At 43.6% G+C, this 27,295-nt stretch overlaps 1 protein-coding gene across 6 annotated transcripts in view; it reads left to right on the top strand.

Moving 5' to 3' along the window:
* Positions 1-27,295, top strand: part of GARRE1 (granule associated Rac and RHOG effector 1) — a 79,441-nt gene that overhangs the window by 45,962 nt on the left and 6,184 nt on the right. For all 6 annotated transcript variants that reach the window (XM_060132498.1, XM_060132499.1, XM_060132500.1 and 3 more), the window contains 9 exons: positions 6,057-6,266; positions 9,527-9,667; positions 9,884-9,979; positions 10,104-10,265; positions 12,716-12,874; positions 15,363-15,460; positions 21,356-21,481; positions 22,590-23,623; positions 27,014-27,179. In XM_060132498.1, the coding sequence (XP_059988481.1) occupies positions 6,057-6,266; positions 9,527-9,667; positions 9,884-9,979; positions 10,104-10,265; positions 12,716-12,874; positions 15,363-15,460; positions 21,356-21,481; positions 22,590-23,623; positions 27,014-27,179 (2,192 nt within the window). The remainder of the gene's footprint in view (positions 1-6,056; positions 6,267-9,526; positions 9,668-9,883; positions 9,980-10,103; positions 10,266-12,715; positions 12,875-15,362; positions 15,461-21,355; positions 21,482-22,589; positions 23,624-27,013; positions 27,180-27,295) is intronic.

Raw genomic sequence — 27,295 nt, 5'->3', positions numbered from 1 at the left:
ACTCGAGTGTTACACCAGAGGACCCGCAGTGGTTTGAAGGAGGAGGTACGATGGAGTAAAAGATACTGGACTTGCATGTTAGGGAATCAGAAATTCAGTGACTCACTATGTATTTAGGGGACAATTTTTGTCATCTTTTAGGATCTCAGTTTCTCTTTCTGCCTCTGACCAATGTCCCATCTCCCCTACCCCGCACATAAACACCCATGGCCAGATGGTGTTTCTGCATGAAGTATAGAACATTAGGTGACCAGACTCAGACCCCAGATCATGAAAGGCAGAAGTTTGCAGGAGCACAAAGCTCTTAGATTTCTGATTTTTAATTCAAATTGATTTGGAGAAGGTAGAGTCTTGATATATCTCTTCCTTGTAGCCCTTCAGGTTATGTTTTAGTCCTGTTTAGCAGCAAAACAGATGCCTGGATACTCAAAAGCTCCTGTCGACTGCCACATGTGAGCTCTGTTGCAGCTCTTTTGCAGCTCAAAAGTCACCCTAGGAGGAAGAGATTTCTCTACTGTTTTTTAACTTTAATTTTTTGTCTGTTTGTTTACCAGTAAGGATTTGACATTTTATTCAAAACAGTATGATCTGAGGGGTTGTCGTGGCTGCATCTCCCAACCAGTGCTGCTGGAATCTAGTGAGTAGAGAGCAGGGATGCTGCTAACAACATCCTACGCTGCGAAGGACAGCCCTCCACAACAGAGAATTCTCTGGCCCCCAATGTCAGTAGTCATGATGTTGAGAAACCCTGAGGTAGTGGGAACTGGCTGGTGCAAAAACTTGAGACCGGAGCTGTGCTCACAGTTTTTGAGGAATAGCAAGAAGGTCAGTGTGGCAAGAGTAGAGAGAGGTGGGATAGGAAATAATAAGTTCAGAGACTAGTCAGGGGCCAGATCATGTAAGGTATTGTAGGACAGATGAGGAGTTTGGATTTTCTTCTAATTGTAATGGAAAGCCATTGGAAGACTTTGAGCAGGGGAGTGAAATAATCTGAGTTTTGTTTTATAAGACTTCTTGTGTGGAAAGTAGCCTCTAGGGGAGAGAGGAGACTGCTAGTTGCCTCCCAACATCTAGTGTCACCTTCTTCCTTAATAACAAAACTCTGGGGAATTCCCTGGCTGTCCAGTGGTTAGGACTCGGTGCTTTCACTGCCGGGGCCCTGGGTTCAGTCCCTGGTTGGGGAACTAAGATCGCACAAGCTGCCATGGCGCAGCCAGAAAACAACAACAACAAAAACTCTGGAGGGATTTTTGTTTGTTTGTTTCTGTTTTTTCAGGAATATTATGCATGGAAAAGGGACTATACTTCCCAGCTTCCCTTACAACTAGGAGTGGTCACTTGAATTAAGTTTTGGTTCATGAAGATGTAACTAGAGGTTTTGGATGAGACTGCTGGGAAGTTTCCTTAGAGGGAAAAAGGGTGCTACCTTCTTCCCCGCCCCCCCCCCCATTTTTTACTATCTAGAATGCAGGCAGAATGGCTGAAGGTCATTTAACCATTTAGAACTATGAGGTAGTTCCAGTATGTAAGCCTTGTGTGAGGATGAAGAGCAGAAAGATGGGAACTGGGCTCCTTGTGATACCCAGGAGCCTCCATCCCAGCTCTGGACTGCCTAACCCTAGATTTATTTTTACCTTAGAAAGAAGTAAACGTTGCTCTTATTTAAACCACTGCATTTGTTGTTGTTGTTGTTGTTGTCGTTGTTGTTGTTATGTGTAGAAAAAACTAATCCTAATTGAAAGGAAGCAGGAAGGTCAGTTAAGAGGCTGTTATAGTAATCCAAGCAAGAGATGATTGTAGCTTGGAATAGAATGGTAGCAGAGGGGGTGACTAGAAGCACTTGTACTTCTTTGTGTGTGTAGTAAATTATACATAACATAAATTTTGCCACCTTAACTATTTTTAAGTGTACAGTTCAGTGGCATTAAGTACATTCATATTTTTTGCAACCATCAACCACTAGCCATCTGCAGAACTTTTTTATCTTTCCAAACTGAAACTCTGTACCTATTGAACAATAACAACCATTCCTCCTTTGTCTACCATAGACTTAGTTCCCCTCACTGGCCTTTCACTTTTTCATGTCCTGGATGATAGTTTATAATTATCCTGTCAGTTACTACGATTGATAGCAATGTAGCTGAAATATACAACTTCCTGGGAATTCCCTGGCAGTCCAGTTGTTAGGACTCTGCTTCCACTGAAGGAGCACAGGTTTAGATCCCTGTACGGGGAACTAAGATCTTGCAAGCTGAGCAGTGCGGTGATAAATAAATAAAAAAATAAATAAATAACTTCCTATGTGTGTTGCATGTAATAAATTTTTGATATATTTTATTTTGGAAAGCAGGCTATAAAATAACATACAACATGATCTAGTTTTACAAAAAAAAATCTACAGGTGCAAATGTAGGCTGTATCAGAAACGTAATCAGTGATTATATCTATTTAGTAATATTTGATACTGTTTATTTCTTTATTTAGCTGATCTTTTCCCCGTAATTTATTTGCAATGAATATGTATTACTGGTGTAAAAGGTTTTGTGTACCACAGTGTTTGGCCCATGAAGTAGGAGTTCAGAAACTGTGTCTGTTGATATTTTTACCAGCAGTAAAGCAGCATGTCCAGGGGCAGAATGTAATCTTGTCTGAATGATTAACATTTGGTGATGGCTCATCTGCCCTTGGGGATGTGTTAGCTTTCTCTCCTCACTAGTTCTTTCTTCTGTACATAGCATGGCAGCTTCTTTGTGCTCTAGGTTAATACTGACTGCAAAGAGATTATTGTTTTGTTACTTGCTTTTTTTTCTTTTTAATATTTAAGCGCTCACTGTTAATCAGTTTTTAGGTCAGACTATACATGTTAGTTTCAGTAAGCTTGTTTTTTACATTTTTATGCCATAATTTAATCTCCATAAGGTACTTTCCATAGTCCAGGCATGGTCTACTGCATTCTGTATTTCTCTGGAGGCACATTTAGGTCTTTGTATCACATTCTGGTCTGTTAGTTAGGTCATTATGTAATAACTCTGGAATTATCATAAGAATAAAAGATTGGGAACACATGGAACCAACGGTAATGTTTAAGGTACAAGTAAGTTTTGAAGAGAGAGAAATGACTGAATGAGTTTGGAATTTCTAATAAAAGCAGCCAATCCGGATCAACTTCATTTCATTCATTCTCGACTTTTAAACTGATCAGAAGTAAATGCTAGAACCCCTGGAAATGTTTGACAGTATGTGGTATATGTGACACTTTTACTTGTTCTTCACTCTGCAGGGATGTGAGAAAGACGAATTGTTCAGTGAGATTGAGCAAAAAATGAACTTAGACATTGTGTATATTGATGTGAAAATCACAAGGTGTGTGGCAGGTAGGGTGGAGTTGGGCACTTCGTGATTTCAGCACGTGCAGATATAGTAGGGGCTGAGTCAGGCCCTGGCCCTAGAAGAGGAGTAACTAAAATTGTGAAAATATTCTAGGAAGGTAGAGTTGACTATGCTGGTGTAGAAAGAGTGGTCTTTTAGGGTTCAAAATAGGATGACCTTAAACTAAAGTTGGTTTTAATTAATAAAATATAAAAATCACCAAAAAGAAAAGGTTTCCTGGTTATATTCATGAACATAACCCCCTTAGCAGCACATGTGGTACGTTTATAGGGGAATGAGAAAGTGAACGTGTACCCTTTTCCTCTGCCATCAGGGATTCCCAGAAAACAAGGTTTCATTTCAGTAGACCCTCAATGGCTGTTTATAGTAATCCAGAATGCTCCATGGATATTTGGAGGCAGAAGTGGCAAGGTCGCTTATTGTCTATATCCAGGAATTGGGCCTTTATGAGGAATTTAAGTCACACCAAAATGTTTCTCTTAATGCAAGTCTGATAACAGCCTCTTATTGCCCCAGATTCCATCAACTTGGGATGCCTTGGGATGAATGGATATTTTTTTTTACTAATGCAAACGTCAAGCGTAAGATTAAATCTGATTGCTTTCTTCATAATTATTGAATGGGACTGATGTGCTGAAGGCCTGAACAGATATTTTGGGGTTTGGAATTCCTCTAGAGATAAGAGAAGCTGCTTCTTTTCCCAAGCCCTGTGTGTCCTCTCCCAGTTTATCATTGCTGTTTGCAGCCAGTCTTAGTAGTCTGCTGTGCAGATCATGAGCTTAGAGACTCATACCACACTGAAGTGCCACAGGCTACCACACTAAAGTGCCACAGGCTACCCCACTTTTTACTCTTGTCGCAGTACCTTTCCCACAGTTAAGAGAAGACTGAGCCATGCCTCTCAGTCTCCGTTTCCAGCCCAGGGAACTGAGCTGACACTAGGGCCTGACACTGTATGGGAGACATCAGGGTTCCTGCACAGGGTTTCCTCTCCCCTTCTTGGTATCCTTAGTCACTGTCGTGACTACATCCTGGATCTTGTCATATGAAGATAGCATAGCCTGATGGTTAGAACACAGTTTTTGGAGTCAGACAGACTTGGCATCAGATCTGTACTGCACCACTTATTACCTGCTTGACACTGGAGCAAGTTTCTTTCTCTAAGCCTCGGTGTTGTTATCTATAAAATGGATCAATTGCTATCACCCCCCTGAGTCATTTCACTGCACATCAAGTGCTTGGTATGGGTTAAGCACTCAGTAAATAATAGCTGGAAGTTCCAGGTTGATGGACGTGGAACTCTATAGCTCCACTGACAGTTTAAACTCATTGACATTTAAAATGTCTCTCTCGGGCTTCCCTGGTGGCGCAGTGGTTGAGAGTCCGCCTGCCGATGCAGGGGACACGGGTTCGTGCCCCGGTTCAGGAAGATCCCACATGCCGCGGAGCGGCTGGGCCCGTGAGCCATGGCCGCTGAGCCTGCGCGTCCGGAGCCTGTGCTCCACAACGGGAGAGGCCACAACAGTGAGAGGCCCGCGTAACGCAAAAAAAAAAAAAAAAAAAAAATGTTTTGAATGTTATGGAACATGATAAAGGAGTTACAAAAAGGTTTTGTTGTTGTTGAATTTGGTATGGCTAAAACAACTGTAAAAGATTAGGGGGACATGTCAATAATCTGGAAAGTGTCTGCTCAAGTTGCTTTGCAAGCAGCAAATTCTTGCTGTCTTTTAAAGAAAAAAGAAGTAGGAAATCATAGAGAACACCTTGTAGCTGGAGTTAACACAAGAAAGCAAACGGGGAACGACAAGTAATGTCAGAGAACAGCTTTAGCCAATGCCAGAGGTTGGCAGATAAAGGCACATTTGTATCTTAAAATGTTTATGGTATGTAGTATATTTTTAGTACATATATTATAATTACATACTAATAGTATATATTAACATAGCATGTATATGGTAGTTTTTTAAATGAATTTTCTACTTTAATGGACTACTGCATCAACCAACCAACTACTAATACATATCAGGTGAGTGGGTTTCTACTGTTCTGACAAATGGACTTATCAGTATGTTTTGTTGACTCCTAGAAGACAGATCTGTGAGCTTTGTTTTGTAAGACTGGAAATATGACATACAGCTATGTTAATAACTATGTAATAACTATGTTAATAACACTGTTACCAAAATAACCTGTATCTTTGGATTCCATTTCCAATGGAATGTCTTCTTACAGTCAAACTGACCTTTTGGATTTTTAATCACCTGGCTTTTACTCTGCCCTCTGAATACTGTGTGGACAGAATTGGAATTGTGGGTTGCTCTGGTTCAGCAGGAGCTCAAAGACAACCAGGGTTGGTGTGAGCCAGAGTCCAGATGAGGGGAGTGGAGAACAGGAGTGGAGGGAGGCTAGATGGGAAGGGGAAGGCCCATTCGAACCTTGGGGCTTGCTATTTGGTTCAGACATCTTGATTTCTAGGTTTCAGGCCACCCAGGTCCAAACGTGAGAACAAAGGCTGATACTTCTAAAGCATGGTGACTTTTTAACTTCATATGATTTCAGATTTCCACTTAATTGTTACCTCTACTCAAATTGATAGTTGAGAATTGATTGTGGTCATGCAGTAGCAACCCACAGCCTTAAAATCCTTGGCTCTCTTGTTTTCACAGGTGTTGGGGCGATGCTTCTTGACAGTGGTGCAGGTCCATTTCCAGTTTTTGACCCAGGCGTTGCAGAAGGTCCAGCCAGTGGCTCACTCTTGCTTTGCCGAGGTTGTTGTGCCAGAAAAAAAGAACAGCAGCAGTGGCGGCAGCTTATCTGGCATGGGCCACACCCCAGAACTGGAGGATGCTGTGCGGTCCTGGCGGGGGGCTGCTGAGGTAACCCTGACTTTGGGGAGATTGGTGCCCTTTGTTCAGATAGCAGAGGCTCCAGAGGGCCTTTACCTGTTGGTTCTTAAAAGAGCCATTTTATGTAGAAGTGTGAGTTTTCACCTGCTGTCATTAGCTTGTTCATTCATTTAACAGTGAATATCTTTGTAAATGCCCACTTCATGCCAGGCCTGTGCAGGCACTGAGGTAGTAGCCTCCACTCACAGCCTCCTAGGAGAAAAGTCTTTCAAAACAGATTTGAGGGGCCGTGATGGAGGTGTGCAGGAGCCCAGGGGAAGGGCCTGGCCTCTGACAAGAATTGCAGCAAAGCTTCTAGGAAGAGGGACCAGGGAGAAGAGGCTGGAGGGTATACGGAGGGTAAGTGGTCAGCCAGGTAGCTAGGTGGGGATGTAGTAGGCGATGACACATTTCTTGTTGGCATTTTATTTTTTTTATTTTTTAATAAATTTATTTATTCTATTTATTTATCATTTTTGGCTGCGTTGGGTCTTCGTTGCTGCGCGTGGGCTTTCTCTAGTTGTGGCGAGCTGGGGCTACTCTTCCTTGCAGTGCGGGGGCTTCTCTTGTTGCGGAGCATGGGCTCTAGGCGCGCGGGCTTCAGTAGTTGTGGCTTGTGGGCTTCGGTAGTTGTGGCTCGCGGGCTCTAGAGCGCAGGCGCAGTAGTTCTGGCGCATGGGCTTAGTTGCTCCGCGGCATGTGGGATCTTCCTGGACCAGGGCTCGAACCTGTGTCCCCTGCATTGGCAGGCGGATTCTTAACCACTGCGCCACCAGGGAAGCCCTCATACCTTTTATTTTTAACAGGAAAATATTATTACAAATGCACTTGAATTCCCTTTGTATTTCTCCACTATCTTATTCATATTCCTTTCTCTCTAGAGATAACCTCTTTTGATTTTGGAGTTTGTGATTCCTATGCATATTTTTATATTTTTATTCTATATGTATGTATCCATAAATATATTGTTTTGCACAATATGAAACTTTATATAAATGGTATCATTCAGTTCACTAAAATCTGGCTTCCACACCTACACAAGAACATACCTTGTCTTGTCAAGGTCATTGGTGCCTTCCATGTTGCCAAAGATAATTGGCAGAAATCCAAGGATCCCGATGACTCCATTCAGCAGCTCACAGCGACATGAGCCCTGGAAATCCTCTCTCCTTGTGGAGAACCAGGTCTTCTTAGGTACCCTCTTAGCTCTTGGGCTAGCCTCTCCATCCACTTTGCTAGCTTCTCTTCAACATAACTTATGAATATGAGTTTCTCAAGGCTCAGTTCTACGTGCCCTCTCCCCTAGAGGGTCTCCGTCTAGTCTTGGAACTTTAAAAACTGCTGGTGGGCTGGGGCCACAAGCACACAAATGTGTGTGCCCGGTTCACTTCCCCCGTGGGCTCAGGCCCCTATATTCAGCTGCTGCCCTCCTCAGGTCTTCAGATGGCTCAGCCCTTAGCCTTTCTGCACACACTGTTCCTCCTCAAATCTTCCCTGTGCTAGCATGTAGTGCCATCCCACACTGGGTCCTTTGTGCAAGAAACCTGAGATTTATCCTCCAGCTTTTCTGTCACATCTACATCCAATCCCTAAGAAAGCCCTGCATATCCTACCTCCAAAATATGACTGCAAATCTGTCCCTTTCTTTCTGTGTCCACTATCACTAACGTAGTTCAGGGAATCATTGCTCTCCCCTGACAGCTTCAGTGGCTGGACTTGCTTCTCCCCTTTCTGTCTTGCCGTCCTTCATGTCTCTCCATTTCCTTAGGGTAAAGTGTGTACCCATCCCCATGACCTGCCTAGTCCCACATAGTCTGGCCCCTGCCTCCTCACCAGCCTCATCTGTGGCCACTCTCCCCTGCTCACTGGGTTCTAGTTCCTTTGCTGACATCTCTGCCTGTCCTACCCCCACCCCACACTTCTGTTTACTGCCTCCTCTGCCTTAAACTCAGCCTAAATGGTGATTTCTCAGTTTCTTGGGCGCTCCCTGTTACAGTTTTCTATTTCCCTTGGGATGTTTTTCTCCATTTTTTATTTTTTAAATGTTTTATTTGTTTGCCTTTTCGACCCATGAAGCTGTCAGCTCCAAGATGGTAGGGACCAGGTTTTGTGCTCCACTGTCTATCCAGAGACACCTAACATAAGACCTTGTGGGCTACATATTTGACTAAATGGAAGAGTTCTAGAAAGAGAGTCAAATGGTTTTAAACTGTGTGACTGTTAGGGTTCAGGGAATGGTTGGTATTCATACAGAATTTGTGGAGCTTTGGAAATGTATGGCATTATAGCTGCTAGTTAACTTCCTTTAGTCCTGCAATTTTGGTAAATATTACAACTCCTACCTTGGCCTAGAAGAACAAAAATTAACTGTTAAAAAATGTTATTTGTTGCACAAATGTTATTGCAATAAAAACAGACATTGAAAAATTGAAAGACAGTTCATCCTGAATCCTTCCTTCCATCTAGTAAATCAAATATATATTTTTCTGTATTCTCTAGTCCTGACCCATATGTATAGATAACATTTCATCACAAGACACAGATTAATTTCTTCTTGTTTTTCTTATGTACTCTTCATAAACATATTTAGTAACTAAACAATAAGTATTTCATTTTTCTGTGCAGATTTCAAAAGTTCTGTTTTTCCTTTAATGTTGCAGTGTATGGTTTTTTCCTATTCTTTTCCTATTGGTGAGGTTTTTTACTTTGGTGTATAGGACCACCCAACCATATATATATTGTTTAATTCTGGAAACTCCAAGGGCCAATATACTAGGGTATCTGTCTTTTTAAAGCAGGGAAATTTAAAATGTGAATGTTTTTAATGTGTATGTAATTTATATGTAATGTAGATATAAAATAAATAACAGGTAGGTAAGTCTTTTTTCCAGGGTTTCTTTTTTTTGGTCATACCGCATGGTTTGTGGGATCTTAGTTCCCTGACCAGGGATTGAATCCAGGCCCTCAGCAGTGAGAGTGCGGAGTCCTAACCACTGGACCGCCAGGGAATTCCCAGGGGTTTCTTAAATAAGGCAGTTCTATTGTCAGGTTTGCTTTCTCTTCAATGCTTGATTCAGTCTTTCAGAACTTCTGGCTGCTTGCTCACTTCGTAATACAGGCGATCCGGAATGTCTGGTTTATATCTAATTCTTAGATAGTTTCTAGCTTTACTATAGTTGTTTTCTGGTTTTTTAATTTTGCTAGTATCTGTAAAATCCTCTTTTACCTACCAGTCACCATTTCTGTTGCAGGCAACATCTAGACTAAGAGAAAGAGGCTGTGATGGCCGCCTGGCAGGAATTGAAGTTCAACAGCTCTTCTGTTCTCAAAGTGCAGCAATTCCTGAGCACCAGCTAAAAGAACTGAACATAAAGATTGACAGTGCTCTGCAAGTACGTTTTTCAGAACCGGCACATTAATATCTAAGGGATGAAAACAAGGGAGGGAGTTAAAGTCATGATGCTGAACCAATTGGAAAGAGTAATAAGATGGTAGTTCGCCTCATGGCTTTTAATAACTATAGAAATTTAAAATTTCTGTTTTCATTGAACCTAGTGAGTTTATAATCTGCTATGTAATCTTCATTCTTGAAAACAATTTCTTTGCAGGCATATAAAATAGCTCTGGAAAGCTTAGGTCACTGTGAATATGCAATGAAAGCCGGTTTCCACCTGAATCCAAAGGCAATTGAAGCGAGTTTGCAGGTACACTTTTCTTTCTGGTAGCTCCTGGGAGCTGTGGTGTGGCATTCATGCCATCCACCTGAGGCAAATGTCTTGAGAGGTGAGCTGTGGGTCACCTCTCTTCTCCTATCCAACCCTTTTCCAGGGCTGCTGCAGCGAGGCAGAAGCACAGCAGACAGGGCGGAGGCAGACCCCGCCGCAGCCCATGCAGTGTGAGCTTCCCACCGTCCCCGTGCAGATAGGATCGAACTTCCTGAAGGGTGTCTCCTTCAACGAGTCGGCCGCCGACAATCTGAAACTTAAGACGGTAGCTTTCCTTGGGGTTCCAGCAACCGGGTGTGAACTTGAAAACAGAGTTCTTAAGGAAACCTGAGGGCTTGTAAAGAATCAAGACTAAAAAGCAAAACTTAAGTGAAGACGGGAGGCATTGACCTTCCTCAGTAAACTGGTGTCTAAAAGCAGAGTAGGGGACTTTTGTTGTTTTTTTTTTCTCCATTTGGTAAGTCTTTATTGAGCATCCATTGGTGCCAGGCTAGGAGATTTGACAGCCCACTAGGTTGTGATAGGAACACAGAACAAGGGGGCCTCACCTGGAGGATTAAGAGATGTGACTCTTGAGAAGAGGACTTTAAGCAGAGAATGACCTGAATAATAAGTATGGAGGTGGGGCTGAGGCTGTGAGATGGCCAGGAAGTGAGAGCCCATCCCAAGAGCTGAAAATCTTCCTTAGAGCTGTAGCTGGGGCCCCCCTGGCCATCCAGGACAGTCACTAATGAGATTCGGATTTAATTGTCCTGAAGTAAGGCTTGGGCTCTGGTATTTTGTAAAAGTTGTCCAGGGGATTCTAATATGTAGTCAGACCTGAGGGCCACCGTCTAGAACAAGGGGAGACATGGTAGGAGCCAGGGCTGGAAAAGCAGCCCGGAGAGGCCAGAAAACCCTCAGTGTGAGGGCTGGGCTCCATCCCCAGGTGGCTGGCATCCCACCAAGACAGGTCGCGTAATGAGGTTTGCATTTCGGAAAGATCCCCCTGACTTCAGGATGGACTGTGGCTGGGAGGGGAGCAGCACTGAAGGGTTTTGGCCATGGCCCCATCAAGTGATAATGGGAGGCGAGTGGAAGCGTTCACGAGCAATCTAGAGGTTATAATAAGCAGGACTCAGTGATTAACTAGCTGTGAGAGGGAGGGGAAAGGAGATGAGGCCCAGGTTTCTGGCTTGGACAGCTGCTTTGGTGCTGTTTATTGAGGCTCGGGGATAGTCGTCATAAAATATATTTTTGGACGTGATTTTAAGGTTGCTTTTGAAATGTCCAAGCGGAGCTGTTCAGCAGGCAATTGGATGTATGGGTCTGGAGCCCCAAAGTGGGATCAGGGCCAGGGTCCTCAGAGGCAGATGGTCGCTGGAGCCAGAAGAGAGGCCGGGGGATCCAGGAAGTGTGTGGAGAGGGTCCAAGGAAACTTTGGCATTTAAGGCAGTGGCTGTGACCATTTTATAGTTATACGGCCATAACTGAACTTCTTCAATAATGTGCTATGTCTGCCTCAGCATACTCTCCTTACAGTATCTTGATCTGAGTACATTGATGCTGTGAATCCCAACTTGTTGGGAGAGTTCCGGATCACCAGTTTATTATGAGAGGACGTAACTCGGGAACAGCCAGACGGAAGAGATGCCTAGGGCAAGGCATGGGGAAGGGGCTTGGAGGTTCCATGTTCTCTCCAGTCACTGCTGTCCCAGCACCTCCATGTGTTCACCAAATCAGAAGCTCCTAGGGTGGCTTTTTTTTTTTTTGTGGTACGCGGGCCTCTCACTGTTGAGGCCTCTCCCGTTGCGGAGCACAGGCTCCGGACGCGCAGGCTCAGTGGCCATGGCTCACGGGCCCAGCCGCTCCGCGGCACGTGGGGTCTTCCCAGACCAGGGCACAAACCCGTGTCCCCTGCATCAGCAGACGGACCCTCAACCACTGGGCCACCAGGGAAGCCCCTAGGGTGACTTTTTTAATGAGACATTTGCCAAGTTAGTTTTATTCATAATTTTGTTTAAAATGTGTAAAATACAGGGTTTTGAAAGTACACTATAAAATGCTGTTTATGATTAATGTTTCAGTGGACTTTCATAAATTAAATAAGAGGAGAAATATTGTCATAATACTGAAGTAATTAGGACTATTTGCAGAGCATCATGTGTGCCAGGCATTGTGTCAAATGCTTCCCATGCATTGTCTAGTTAATGCTCACCCATGAAGTGGGTACTGCCCTTTTCCCCATTTGACAGATAGAGGAACTGAGGTCCAAGGCCACACAGCTAGAAAGTTGTAGACTGGAATTGGAGCTTATACAGTCTGTTTCCAGAGTCTGCATACCTGACCACTTGTTCATCCAAAATAAAGATGAGGTTTTCTTTGGTATTTACTTTTGCTAGATGATTTTGTTTCCTTATTCAGAATTTCAAAATTCCTTAACCCGTTTGCGTTAGCACATTGCTAAATAATGCTGTATTTTGTGCTAGAATAGAAATCACATATGTGTATTAACGCACATGTATTCATATCTAGCCAGTCACGCTACAGGGCTGAGAAAAATCTTTGAAGGTAATTAACAATAATTACTTAAGAAATTAAAATGACATGATATGGGAGTATGTAAAATGCTCTTTTCTTGAGGACTATTGTGTACCTGTAAATGCATTTCTACAAGTCTTAGAACCTGGTATGGCTTTATTTTGAGGTGCGAACTCTCTTTTTATCAATCTGTAGCATACAATGTTACAGCTGATCAAGGAGGCAGGCTGCTATAATGGAATCACACCCAGGGACGATTTTCCTGTGACTGAAGTCCTGAACCAGGTGTGCCCATCCACGTGGCGGGGTGCCTGCAAGACCGCCGTGCAGCTGCTGTTTGGCCAAGCTGGACTGGTGAGTGAGCACATGTGATGGATGGGGGAGAGAATAGAGAAGGACGTTTCAGGCATGTGAGGTTGTGGTGTGGGCACATGTGCGAAACATTGGAGAATTTAAAAAGCACTTTGCTTGCTGCAGGTTTTAGACCAGATAGAAAAGGTAAAGGAAGAACAGCATTAAAAATTCTTTTTTTTTCTTTAATAGATTGATAATATGTATTAGCAGGGTACCTAGTTGCAAAATGATGTCTCAGGCTTTCCTGAATGTAAGGAAACCATTACATTAGTAACGATTTGATAGGACCCTTCACCTGGCCTGATTACTCTGGAGCCACAGTGGATGTCTTTCTGTTGCTCAAACACACGAAGCTTCTTCCTGTCTCAGGCCCTTGCCCCTGATGCTCCTTTTTCCTGAGAATACTCCTCTCAGATCTTCATGTGACTCACTCATTCTCATTTTCCTGATGTCAGCTCAAGTATCACCTCCTCCAGTGGTGTAAGTAGTGCCCCCATGCAGTCACTTTGTATCCCAGTTCTCTGTTTATGCAATAAAATAACAACATCAACTCAGGTAAGTTTGGTCTTTTCACCTCTGGTGAGAAGAATAACTTTTGCCAAAGTTGGGTGGGGTCAGGAAATCAACATCTAGGTTTTTGTTAGGTACCTTTGACCCGTATACCTTATGTTCTTATCCCACTTTCTAGAATTAAATGACTGCTTTTTGAAGAGTTATAGCATTTCAGAGATTAAAGGAAGCTAATTAGAGATTTAGAAAATTAAAGAACTGTTTCTTACTCTAATTCCTACTTTATTCATAAAAGAAGCTGTTGGGAGGATGCAGTCCTTTTGTTTGGTGTGAGTGCATGCTCAGGTGGCCCAGCTCAGGGTGGTACTGCCTTGTAGAGGGCCAGGTGGGGGCCTGTCCACAGTGGTGAGTTACGTTTCACTTAAGATCTGTTCCTTAGTATAGGAACCCCTAAGAAAAAGAGTAAACTGGAGACCCCCTGCTGAAGTATGGAGGCTCCCAAAGATCATTTTAGCTGAAACTAGGAGAACCATGGCGATATGCTCTCCAGAAAGGAGTGTGTAAAATAAGGCAGGAGGACCCAAAGGCTTTTTTTTGTTTGTTTTTAAGATTTTAGCTTAAAAAAAAAAAAAAAGATTTTAGCTTAGTTTTTAAAATTTTTATTTATTTGGCTGTGCCAAGTCTTAGTTGCCACATGCAGGATCCTTAGTTGAGACATTCAGACTCTTAGTTGCAGCATGCATGGGGGATCCTAGTTCCCTGACCAGAGATTGAACCCAGGCCCCCTGCATTGGGAGCACAGAGTCTTAACCACTGGGCCACCAGGGAAGTCCCCAAAAGGCTATTTGGAGAAAACATCGTTTAAAAAAAAGTCCCATGTTATTCAGAGAGCAAAAACTTCTTCCTAATTCCCTCCGCCTTGATCCCAGGGCACCGTTGTTTGTGACTGATAAAGAACCTTTAGATTATTGTTCTGGGGATGGGAGGAGAGAGGAAACACCTGCCTGTTGCAACAATGGCTATTACTTGGACAGGAAGTCTTTTCCAAAGGACATTGCAGACCAGCTGTGAGAACTCTCTTTACAGCCATGGAAATCAACTCCATTAGAGGCTGAATTTGGAATCCTAATAAGCAACTCTGCATGGCTTTGCCTTTTCTGAACTGTTACAGATTTGGTTTTAAAGTGTTTTATGACTATTTTCTTAAAATTCTTTTAGTTATTTGAAAATATATTCATCACTTTGTCAGATGCTTTAAATTACAAAGCATACTGTATCATCTGTGTAGTATTAAAGACTCCTCCAGGGAGTTCCCTGGTTGTCTAGTGGTTAGGACTCCATGCTTTCACTGCTGTGGCCTGGATTCAGTCCCTAGTCGGGGAACTGAGGCCCCGCAAGCTGCACGGCGTGACCAAAAAATATGAAAAATAAAAACTCTCCTCCAAATAAGAGGAAATCATTGAGAAAAGGGTTGGTTCTTCATTTTTCCTGAAGTAATTTTGTTTTTATTGATGGTTGAGGATAAAATGGTCTTTACAAAAAGCTTCATCGACTTCTGGCTTGGATTCAGTCATTACAGATAGGCTTTTCTAAAGCATTGGTTTTATTTTTAATGACATTTTTACTTCTTTCAAGTGCATAAAGTGAAAAAATACTTAGGAATGAAACAAAAGAAACAAAGTGATTCCTAATTAACATATTTACAATTTGGAAGAAGTACTGAAAATGATTGCAGAGGTCGCTACCTCCTGCACCTCGAATGTGTTTCTGTTTATTGAAGTATTACTGTTTTCAGTCATCTTTATTACTTGTTTTTGTCTCCGTGGGGCTCCTGACTGGCCTCTGAGTATCTGTCTTGCTGGGGAATAGTTCTTACCAGAGACCAGAGTCACTCAGCATTGATAGGCTCATGCATTTGATTTGTTTATGATCCGTTTTCCTCTCTGAAAGCTGATTTTTGTTTTTGTTTCTCTGTTAGGTGGTGGTTGATACGGCGCAGATTGAAAATAAAGAAGCCTATGCCCCACAAATCAGTTTAGAAGGCTCCAGAATTGTGGTTCAAGTCCCATCCACATGGTAACGTGCCTCTTACATTAACACAAGCCTAAGCTCTGATTGATGTTTGCACATCTTTGAAAAGATTGCATTGTTTTGGACAAACCCTACGCTAGCTCACACAAAAGGTCTTACTACTTGTGCGGGTTTGTGGTCAGTGGAGGTATGTTAATGCCATGTTTCGTGATTATCGGTACATGATAAGGAAGCCAAGATGTCTGAAAAATAGTCTCATTGACCAGTAATGCATCTAAAATGTTATATACTCACGGGTCATAACGAGCAATATTATCTTTTTGCGTTACTGAGTCCACAGCTTTTGAACAGAGTATATCATTTTCTCTAAGTCACCCAGCATTTCTTTAAAGCTGAGTGCAGAACATAGAACTTCTTCTCTTCTTCCATTTCTGCTCCTTCCAGCAACAACCCTGCTGATCTGGAGCTCATGTCATTACACACCCAGTGTCACTGCAAATCTGTAGGCAGACTGAGCTGTTCTTATTTTTAATTATTTGATTATATTTGTAAACTTATAATAAAGTATTCTTCTTAATCTATTCAAACAAAAGCTCCTACAGAGGGCTTCCCTGGTGGCGCAGTGGTTGAGAGTCCGCCTGCCAATGCAGGGGACACGGATTCGTGTCCTGGTCCGGGAAGATCCCACATGCCGCGGAGTGGCTAGGCCCGTGAGCCATGGCCGCTGGGCCTGCGGGTCCGGAGCCTGTGCTCCGCAACGGGAGAGGCCACAACAGTGAGAGGCCTGCGTACCACAAAAAAAAAAAAAAAAGCTCCTATAGATCAGTAAGAAATGGGCAAGGCACATGGACAGGTAAATCAGAAGAGGCATGGTCAACAAAGAGATGAAGAACATGTGTAACCTCACCTAACAAAGAAAGGAAGGCAAAGTAGAAAAACAATACAATGTCATTTTGCCCATCATGTTGTTGAATTGTTTTAGAATAACAGTACTAGATTTGGGCCAGGCTGTACAAAAACAGGCACAGATGTTGTTGAATAAATCACACAGCCTTTCTGGAGGGCAGTTTCATTTGTCAGACGCCTAAAATAAGGGCTCTGACCTCAGCAGTTCCACCTCTAGGGATTTAGCCATGTGATGCGCACACAGATTCAGATGAAGGATCGGCATCACAGCTTTACTAGTAAACAAGAAAAATTAAGCCTATATTGCAAGACTTTTGCAATTAAAATTATGATCAGAATGAATATTTAACTGTATAGAAAATGTATAAAGCATTTAGGTAGGAAGAGATAGAGTTAGTAAGGAACAGTGGCACTATTGGTGCCCATGTGGACTAAAGTGGTAGCTGGGTAATACATTCGAATTGTATTTAACTCATTTCTTCTTGAAATGTGAGGGGGGGGGTCCAGTGGAGATTCTGCCGAAAGTTTTAGAATTTGTTGATATATATCAAGTAAGGGTTGGCAGTTTACTTCATGTCCCCAAATCTCCCTTTTATGAGTTTCTTCCCCAAGTTTCTAAATTTGATTATTAATATGGCATAATGTTAATTTATATACATATCTTCATTCCTGTCAAACAGTAGTTGTGTTTTTTTTTTTTGGCTGTGCCGTGTACCTTGTAAGATCTTAGTTCCCAGGCCAGGCCCTCGGTAGTGAGAGCGTGGAGTCCTAACCACTGACTGCCGGGGAATTCCCCAAGCAGTAGATTAAAAGCTCACTTTTTTGTAAGATTTTTGTGTTCCTGAATTCTTAATTTATTTTCTAATTCACGTTCTTATTGAAGAATATTAAACTTAACCAGGATTCTCATTTTAAAGAAAACATTTTCGGGCTTCCCTGGCGGCGCAGTGGTTGAGAATCTGCCTGCTAATGCAGGGGACATGGGTTCGAGCCCTGGTGTGGGAAGATCCCACATGCCGCAGAGCAGCTGGGCCCGTGAGCCACAACTGCTGAGCCTGCGCGTCTGGAGCCTGTGCTCCACAACAAGAGAGGCCGTGATAGTGGGAGGCCCGCGCACCGCAATGAAGAGTGGCCTCCGCTTGCCACAACTAGAGAAAGCCCTCACACAGAAACGAAGACCCAACACAGCAAAAATAAATAAATTAATTAATAAACTCCTACCCCCAACATCTTCTTAAAAAAAAAAAAAGAAAACATTTTCAACTCTTGGATAATTGGGTGAATATAAACAGTTAGTACTAAAATGGTTAACCCTGCAGTTTACTTCCACAACTCTCCCTGTATGATTGATTTCCTTTGTAATTCATTGCACCTCCTTGAAAGACCTCATAGACTGCAGTTACTTGGAGAGGCTCCCTCTGCTGGCTACTTTTGGTAAAAATGCAAAGTTTTATGTTTTTGTTTCAAGTTACAGAATATGTGCTTGTTGAGAAGAACACAAAAAGAAGTGATTGGGCTTCCCTGGTGGCGCAGTGGTTGAGGGTCCGCCTGCCGATGCAGGGGACACGGGTTCGTGCCCCGGTCCGGGAGAATCCCACGTACTGCGGAGCGGCTGGGCCCGTGAGCCATGGCCGCTGGGCCTGCGCATCTGGAGCCTGTGCTCCGCAGCGGGAGAGGCCACAGCAGTGAGAGGCCCATGAACCAAAAAAAAAAAAAAAAAAAAAAAAAGAAGTGATTGCTTTATTGCACCTTTGGAAAAAATGAAATTATTAGCAAAACTAGTCAAGAATTTATTATATGCTTTGATTTTAATAAAACGAAGTGTCTAGCTGCCAGATAACATTTTTTTCCCCCAAAGAAAGTAAAACCTTACTTAGATTTTTTTAACTTGTCATATTTAAGCTATTCACCCATTCTTTCTTTCAACAAATATTTACTGAGTACCTAATATGTGACAGACACTGTTCTAGGCTCTGGGAATTTAATCATGAGCAAGACAGACAGGGTCCCTGCCCCTAATAGAGCTGGCTTTGTTATGGCATAGGGTTGGGGAGGGGACAGCTAATAAGCATAGGAGTTAACTTCAAGCACTGGCAAGCGTATGAGGGGAATAAGAGTAGAGTGACATCATCTGATAGAGAATAACAGGTAGAGATGGCAGGAGGAGGCTATTTTGGATGAGGAGGTCAGTCATGAAGGGTCTCTTTAAGGATGTGACATTTGAGAGGAGCCTGCCATGCAGAGAGCAGATGGGGAAAGCATCCCAGGCAGAAGGAACAGCAAATGCAAAGGCCTGAGGAATGAGCTGGCATGGCTGGAATTATGCTAGGTGGTGTTGAAGATGGGGATTCATAGAAGCCAGGACTTGCAGGGTCCCTGAGGGACTTGGATTTTATCTAAGAACAGGTAGAAGGTTATAAGCCAGTCTGGGTGATTTGTCAAAAGAATGGATTTAGTCTCTTCAGGGGGTTTTATTGATCAACTCTCAAGACTGATGAATAAAATAAGAATGCCAATTTGTTGATTTTTAGAAAGAGAAATTATTGTTATCACCAGGAACTCCTTTCTGCATGACCAAAAAATGTTCATCTAGTGGGCAAACATGCGACCAGCCAGATCACAAGTAGAAGTTGGCTGGGGAACATAGAACAAGTGTGTCCTGGTAATCAGCGATTCCAGGCTGAGAGAATCAGGTGCATGAACCTCGGCCAGGTCCACTGGCCAAGATTCTCTCCCAGGAGCCCAGAGTCTGACTGGGCACTGGCAGAGCTTGCCTTATTGCTCACTTTTTCCAGTGTTTCTGAGGCTGGCCGGCTTACATCCTCACAGATATATTTCTTCTCAAGCCAAAGACATGTTGGGGTGTGCTGCTGCCTCCTTAGAATGGCTTTGCAAGTGTTGATTTCACCATTTAACTCCCAGAGAGCCTAGGAACAGACAGATAGCATCTTCCTGGTTCTACCTCTCAGAAAAGGCTTTTTGGTGGAGGTGCCCTGGGTGGGCAGTGGGGACCTGAATGGTGGGAGGCAGCTCTCAGCGGGGAATAGTCCAGGCAAAGGTCCTGAGATGTGGGCAAACCCAACTTATTCAGGGCGTGTGAGAAGGCCTCATAGCTGAGACAAGGTGAGGAGAGGTGACAGCAAAGAGAGGTGTGGCCAGAGAGGCAGGAGGGCCAGGTCACAAAGAGCTGTGGTGAGGGGTTTGGATTTTATTTCAGTCATGATAGGATGCCACTGGAGGGTTTTGCACAGGGGAGTGGTGTGTTCTGATTTGTGCTACAGGAGGCTCTGTTGCTATGTGGAGGGTGGGCCTTGGAGGGACAGGACTGGAGAAAAGGAGACCACGTGGGAGGCTGGTCCTAAGACGCAGGTGCTGGTGGTGTCTTGGAGTAGAGCAGTAACGAGAGAGGTGGTGGAAGTGCCTAGATTCGGATTGTGTTATGGAAGAGCCGGCAGGATTTGCTGATAGACTGGATGTAGGAAGTGGGGAAAACTAGCAATGACTCTTAGGTAGACAGCTGTGCTGCGTACTTACTGAGGAGGTCATAGGATTCAGAGTGGTTTTGGCGGGAGGAGAGGGATCAAGAGTTGTACTGACCAGGCTCCCTTTGAGCTGCCTGGTAGGTGTGCAGGGAGAGCTGTCAAAGGTGCATTTAGATATGTGAGGGTGGCAATCAGGAGAAAGGCCTAGACTGGCAAGGACAACTTGAGAGTCTTTATTGTAGGGATGGTCTATAAAACCACAGGACCACGTGCAGTCCTCTTACAAGAAGGGACGAAGCCTGGAACGTGCCACGATGCAGAGGGAGGGGAAGGAGGAGGAGGACGAGACCAAGAAGGATCTGCCAGCCAGGTAGGAGGAAAATGGAGCAAGGTTGGGGTCGCCAGGGCTGCAGAAGACAGTGATCCAGGAGGAAGGAGACATTGCGTGATGTTGCTGAGAGACTGAGTAAAGTGGAGACAGGTAACTGACCCTTGACTGTGGCAAGATCTGAGTTGTCTGATAAAAGCTATTTTAGTGGAGTTATAGGGATGAACACCTGGTCAGAGTGTGATGAAAGGAGAATAGGAGGTAAGGAAGAGGAGGAGACTGTGATTTTGTTAAAATGGGGAGCAGAGAAGTGGGGCAGTATCTGGAGTGGATGTGGGGCTAAGAGCAGGTGGTTGGCAATGCTGGTTTGTTTGCCAAAGGGAATATCACAGGGGAGAAACGGGGTGATTACTCGAGTGAGGTCCTTGGGAAAAAAGCAAGGCTGTATGGCGCATGTGGTGCTCAGGTGGAGGGTCAGCCCGTGGCAAGAGCAGGTCTTGTGCTCTGACAGCAGGGCAGGCAGGGTGTGTGGGCACAGACACTGGTGAACTGGTGGGATTAGTGGTGAGGGTGGTTGAAATAGATCTCATCTGCTTATGTGTTTTCTCAATTAAGTGAGAGTTGAGATAGCAAAGAATGGGAGATGGTAGGGATAGCAGAGCTTTGAGGAGGGGGAAGGTAAAACAGTCATCTTGGAAAGGGAAAAAATTAATTTACGGGAAAACCATGTTTATTGTTTATCTGAAGTTTGCCAGGCTGGCAGACAGATTTTTTCCCTCCACTGACCCTTGGTTTCTTAGGTACAGGTGTGAAGTGCTGTAGCAGGAGGGAGGGGTGGGACGTTATATAAAAGGTTTGTAAAGGAGCACATACTGTCCCAGAGCACAGAACCTCAGCAGGGTAGAGAGGAAAATAGGGCCGAAGCCAGCCTTGGACAGTGAGAGGGCATTAGGGCCCTTGGAAGGCAAACCCTCCACCGAACTCTTTTCTTCTACTAAACAGACTCTAGACAGTTAGAAATCTATGGAGACCCCAAGCCCTATTGCTTCCTCCTCCTTTTGTGGAGCAACAAGTACAAGTGTTAGCCCTGTCATCCTCTCAATGTTCTTATAATTACCAAATTTTTATTTGGTACCAAAAGGTGTGGCCTTTTGTATAAGGCCTGCTTGAAACCCCTTTGCGGACAAGTGCAGCCCAGACTCACGCAGCCCGGTTCATGCCTAGGTGCCTGAAAGAAGACCCCGCTACTATGTCCCTGCTGCAGAGAAGCCTGGATCCCGAGAAGACCCTGGGTCTGGTGGATGTGCTCTACACGGCTGTGCTGGACCTCACCCGCTGGAGGGCAGGAAGGTTGGTGTCCCCACTCAGCACTTGAATTGATTCATGTTCAGGTCCACACCTAGGGACAGTGTGACCACTTACAGGGTCATGTGAGAGTACGTCACTGATAGTATGTTAGTAAATAAGGCAAGAAAGGGAACTATTCGGCAACTTTTTTTTGGAATAATTTCAAACTTACAGAAAAGTTGCAAGAATAGTACAAAGAATTGCCCTTTACCCAGATTCCCCAGTGTTAACATTTTTGCCTTCATTTGTTTTATGATTTCAGAGTTAAGTACCTCAAGAGGACTTTAACCCAACTCACATTCTCCTTATAAACTAAGAGCAGAAAAATATTTAGAAAATTTACTTATATCTTGCATGACATTTATTTATATCTGAAAGTAGCTGACAGTTGCAAGATTATCTCTTTGTGAATTAACTTTAGAACCAGTAGAGACCTTAAACATCTAGCCGTGGGCCCTCCCCATGTCTTCATTCATGAGCCCAGAACGAACAGTGAGGTGACTAATGCAGGGTCACACCAGCCATGACCTGCCCAGCTCCTACCCATGCCCTTTCTATCTCTAGGGCTTTCTTTCAGTACTGGAAAAAAGTACTTGGAAGACTTCGGAAGTAACAACCATCTGTTCTTGGCACTGTCTGTGAATTACTTCCAAGGACAACAGTGCTGCATGGTGTCCCTGGGTCCCGCCCACTCACCCCTCTCTGCTGTGTGCATTTGTCCGTTGACCCTCTGCTGGATCTGCCGAGCTCCCAGTCCCCATCATCCAGGCACAGAGCCGGCCTCTGCCAGTTGCGTATCCCACTCTAGCCATGTTTTGCTCTTCTGTGTTGTGGTCAGAGAGTTTCACTCAAAATCCTCAGGCCAGAAATCTAATGTAGTTTTCACAGCCCTGCGTTAGACATGGTAGATTTTTTATAATAAATATAGATAGTAAGTGCTTAAATTATGTACTTTTAAAACTCTTGGGTGTTTATCTATAAAATAAATGAACCTGATAGCAAACAAAGAGGTCTTTTTATTCTTAAAGTCTTTCTTAAATACCAAAGAGATCCATTTCATTGTCCAATTTGTATATTTGTCCTTTTTTTAAATGCATTTCTCTTTAAATAGGGAACAAGCTTTACCCTGCATACAAATCCAGCTTCAAAGGGAGATCTGTGATTTTGGAAATCAGGCTGACTTGCCTTCTGGGAATGGAAACAAATCTTCAGGTGGCCTACAGAAGACCTTCTCCAAACTGACATCCCGGTTCACCAAGAAAGCTTCATGTACCAGCTCTAGCAGCAGCACAAATTATTCCATTCCAAATACCCCTTCCAAAAATATCTTCATAGCTGGGTGTTCAGAAGAGAAGGCCAAAATGCCCAGTAATACTGATTCAAGATTACAAAGCATTTTGAACATTGGTAATTTCCCTAGGACTGCAGACCCTTCACAGTCAGCTCAGAATTCCAGTAATCAGATGGCCAATGGTTTTCTCATGGAGAGGCATGACAGCTTCGTGCAAGGGGATGATGGCAAGGACGAGAAGGGTATGAACTTACCAACCGATCAGGAAATGCAGGAGGTGATAGATTTTCTTTCGGGCTTTAACATGGGCCAGTCACATCAGGGCTCCCCACTGGTGACAAGGCGTAATTCTGCTGCCATAGCCATGGTGACTGAGCAGAAGGCAGGAGCTATGCAGCCACAGCAGCCGTCACTGCCAGTGCCCCCTCCGCCGCGGCCTCCCCAGACTAGGGCACACACACCTCTGACACCCCAGCCGGGCCTGGCACCTCAGCAGCAGTCCCCAAAACAACAACAACCCCAGGTCCAGTACTACCAACACCTGCTCCAACCCGTTGGACCGCAGCAGCCCCTGCCCCAGCATCGGGCTCCTGGGAAATGGGTACACGGCTCATCCCAGCAGCCAACACAACCCATTGGAGCCGGTCTGTCTCCCCTTGGCCAGTGGCCTGGCATATCTGATCTCAGTTCTGACTTGTACAGCTTGGGTCTGGTGAGCAGTTATATGGATAATATGATGTCGGAGGTTTTGGGACAGAAGCCGCAGGGACCTAGAAATAACACCTGGCCAAACCGTGACCAAAGCGATGGAGTCTTTGGGATGTTGGGAGAGATTCTGCCTTTTGATCCTGCAGGTATGTGAGCCCCCACCTCTCCACCTTGGGGTTTTAACTTAAATATTATCACCAAAGACTTCATAGGGCCCATCTACCACATCCTTACTTATATGAGGCAGTGACTTAATCCCCCTTTAAAGACCCTTTCTCACTGTCTGATGGCAAGTATTGGACAGTTCCAGCAAAGGTAGGAAGCAGTGGTTAGAATGAGTCTGATAAGGTAAGTGGAACTAATTTTCTCACTTTATAGAGGGCAGAATTGAGGCTAAGAGAAGTTGAATGGCTCAAAGTCCCATAGTTCAAGAGGGCTCCCATTCATGGGAGCTAAAATGGCTGGCCCTTCGTGGGCTGCTTTTTTCCTGATTACATAACCTGTTCTGTGGTTCGTTTTTGCCTAAACTCTAGAACCAGTGAAAGGTAGTAAGGCACCCTCCTGCCTTCATAGAATATAGCTTTTCCTGGCCTAGACAGTGTGAAGATTCACCAGAGTTATCTTAGGAAATTAGAAAAAGAATTTAGAAACAAAACAAAGATAAACTAGGAGGAGGAATTAGTTAAGGATAAAAGTTGTTGTACACCTGAAACTAACATAATATTGTAAATCAACTATACTTCAATTTAAAAAAAAGGGTAAAAGCCAAAGCTAATTAAATTTAAAAGAAAAATATAATAGACATTGTAAATAAATCTAAAAGAAGGGTCTTTAGAAGACCAATAAAATAGAGAAACCAATTTATTATAATGCTGATTAAGAGAGAGCAAAGAGAAACAAGATTAGGATAGAGAAAGGAGACATAACTACAGGTATAGGAGAGATTAAAAGAACTTTAAGACATTATCACATATGACGTGATGACAACATACATAAAAACTGAATGGAAAATGGATTTTTTCCTAATAAAACATACATTACCAAAATTGCATCAAGAAGTGGAAAACCTGCCCGGTTCTATTCCAGGAGAAGAGATTGGAAAGGGAGTTATGAAGCCAACATGATTTTACCATAAAAACTTTTTATGAGTGTAGATAGATGCAAGAAAATCTAGCAGTGTATCAAAGGAGTTATATCTGGTTTACTTCAGCAGTGTAAGGTAGGTCAGTATAAGGAACTCTGCTCCTGTACAGTAATCTGTCGTTTCAACCAATATGAGAAAAACTCATACAGCAATAGATGCCGTAAAAACATTTGGTAAAAGACAATTCTTAAGTAGCAATTCTTAAGTAAACAATTCTTAAGTAATTCTTAAGTAAACAATTCTTAACCAGCAATTCTTAAGTAAACCCCTCAAAGTAAAACATAAATAGAAGAAAATGTCTTGAATATGAAAGACTTATCTACCAAAACCAGTAGCAAGTAGTACTTTGTATAGTGAAACAAAAGCGTTCCAGTTAAAATCAAGACCCAGACAGGGTGGCAACTGCTACCACCAATAGCATGTAACTTTGTCTTGAACTTTCTGGCAAATGTAGCAAGACAAAAACAAAGGAGGTAAGTGGTATAAGCTTTAGAAAAGAGTAGATTAAAGAGCACATCTCTTTGCTGGAAATAGAATTTAAAAAAACAAGCCTCCTTAATAAAAAATCTCCAGAATTAGTAAGTGAATCTGGTAAGGTGGGTAGATGCAAGGTAAATATATAGCAATCGATTACTTTTTTCCTCTAATTTAGCAAATGGTACATGGAAGTGGAAAATATATTTCATTCACAGGGCTGTGAGATAGTGTAAGTAAATATAGCACATATTTATATAAATAACCACCAGAAGAGGAGATTCCCTACTAAATGAACCCAGCATTAACTATTAAAGGAAAGAAATGTTTTCATATGTCTTCTCAGAATTCCTCATACTGCTGCTCATGCTCTCTTGTTCTTGCTCTCCTTGGGTGAGTGGGTGTGGGGAACCCCTGGGGATGTGGGGAAGGGCAAACAGTTCCACCCTGCTATGGAAGAGCAAGCCCATCTGCCTGCCACCAGCTGGGTGGGCGTGGCACGTTTTCTCAATTGCTGATAAACAGTGTGGACATTTTTTGACAGTCCTGTAATTAAATCCAGAGTATAAATGGTGTTTGGCAGAATTTTATCATCTTTGATCTCTACTGAGGCCTGAACAGCCTTTATGTCTTTAGCCTAGGAATCCTACTAGCTTTTCCTTCTGGATGTGCCTTTCTGATCTTCAAGTTCTTAATGTAGCTTCCACTCCAAGGGCATAAGGTCTACATAGCCCTTTTTTCAAATTAAGAAAGGGCATTCTGGATGGATGAATTACAGAAGGCACCCTCTCAGGCAGGGGCAGCTAGAACAGAGTGCCCCCTCTGGACAGGCACACACAGCCCCTGCTCTACCCGGTGTGGGCATCTTTGTGCAGTGCACACATGGCAGCTCCCTGAGAGAAAAAGCTAAGAGTGGGATTGAGCCCTAGTGTCTTTCCCAACTTGAAGCTAAAAAGTATACACTGTTGAGTCCTATTCAGTTTGTGACCTATAGATGTTTTCCTACCATATCTTTTTGTTTGACTTTCTCTGAATTTCTCCTATGCTGTTTTTCCTCCTACTTGTACTGCCCTGCACATCCTTACTCAGTTCTGTCCAGTACGTTTCCATCTACCTCTTAATGCATTTTAAAATTTTATCTTATTCGTTACCACTCTTATTATCTTCAAACTGAATTAGCAGGTCTGCCTTCAATAGCCAGGAAAATACTGGATCAGAGTTGAGCCCAAGGGGGAAGGGCAGATATTCTCCATCTGACCCTGATGCTTTTATAACCTTCAGCTTATTTCTTGGCTGAAGTCATCATCTGATTTTCTTAGTTGTTAAGTATGTAGCACCACACACTGGAAAGTTTTTTTGTTTTGTTTTGTTTTGGGTTTTTTTTTGATGTGGATCATTTTTAAAGTCTTTATTGAATTTGTTACAGTATTGCTTCTGTTTTATGTTTTGGTTTTTTTGGCCCCAAGGCATGTGGGATTTTAACTCCCTGACCAGGGGTTGAACCCGCACCCCCTGCATTGGAAGGCGAAGTCTTAACCACTGGACTGCCAGGGAAGTCCCTGGGAAGTTTTAAAGTAACTAGCATTTGTCTTTAAAATTTAGTCATGGCTAAAGCAAACTTTTTTGTTCTCTCTTTGTTTTGTCTTTGTGCACATTCAGCCTGCCCCAGTCCTAGGCATGTCCCTTCCTGACAGTCCCTATGTACACACCATACCCCATCTTCAGACCCATGTACTGAAATCCCCATCTCACCACAGCAGACTGCAGGGCAAATCCTGCAGCCCTCTCTGGGCCACAAGCCTGGTAACCCATCACCACTTTTCACTGTGTGTGTCACCAAGACATCCTCAGAAGGTAGGGAAGAAAACAAGAGGCCAGTTTGGCCCCAAATCTTGTTTATCCCTTTGTCTTAACACAGTGGGTTCAGACCCCGAGTTTGCACGCTATGTGGCAGGAGTGAGCCAAGCAATGCAGCAGAAGCGGCAAGTCCAACACGGTCGCCGCCCTGGCAACCCCCGGGGCCATTGGCCACCCATGGATGATGCCCATCGGACCTGGCCTTTCCCAGAGTTCTTTGCAGAAGGGTGAGTGCTGGATGTGGGAGGGAAGCTGAGTTTGGGACCTGGGTGTTCCCCATGGGGCCTTTGTGCACCCTTATCAGGCAGTTCATTTCTAGGCCCCCACGTGAGAGAGTGGCACA

This window comes from Lagenorhynchus albirostris, chromosome 19 (assembly GCF_949774975.1).
Source record: "Lagenorhynchus albirostris chromosome 19, mLagAlb1.1, whole genome shotgun sequence".
Classification (NCBI taxonomy): domain Eukaryota; kingdom Metazoa; phylum Chordata; class Mammalia; order Artiodactyla; family Delphinidae; genus Lagenorhynchus; species Lagenorhynchus albirostris.
This window is presented reverse-complemented; position numbering and strand designations above follow the sequence as displayed.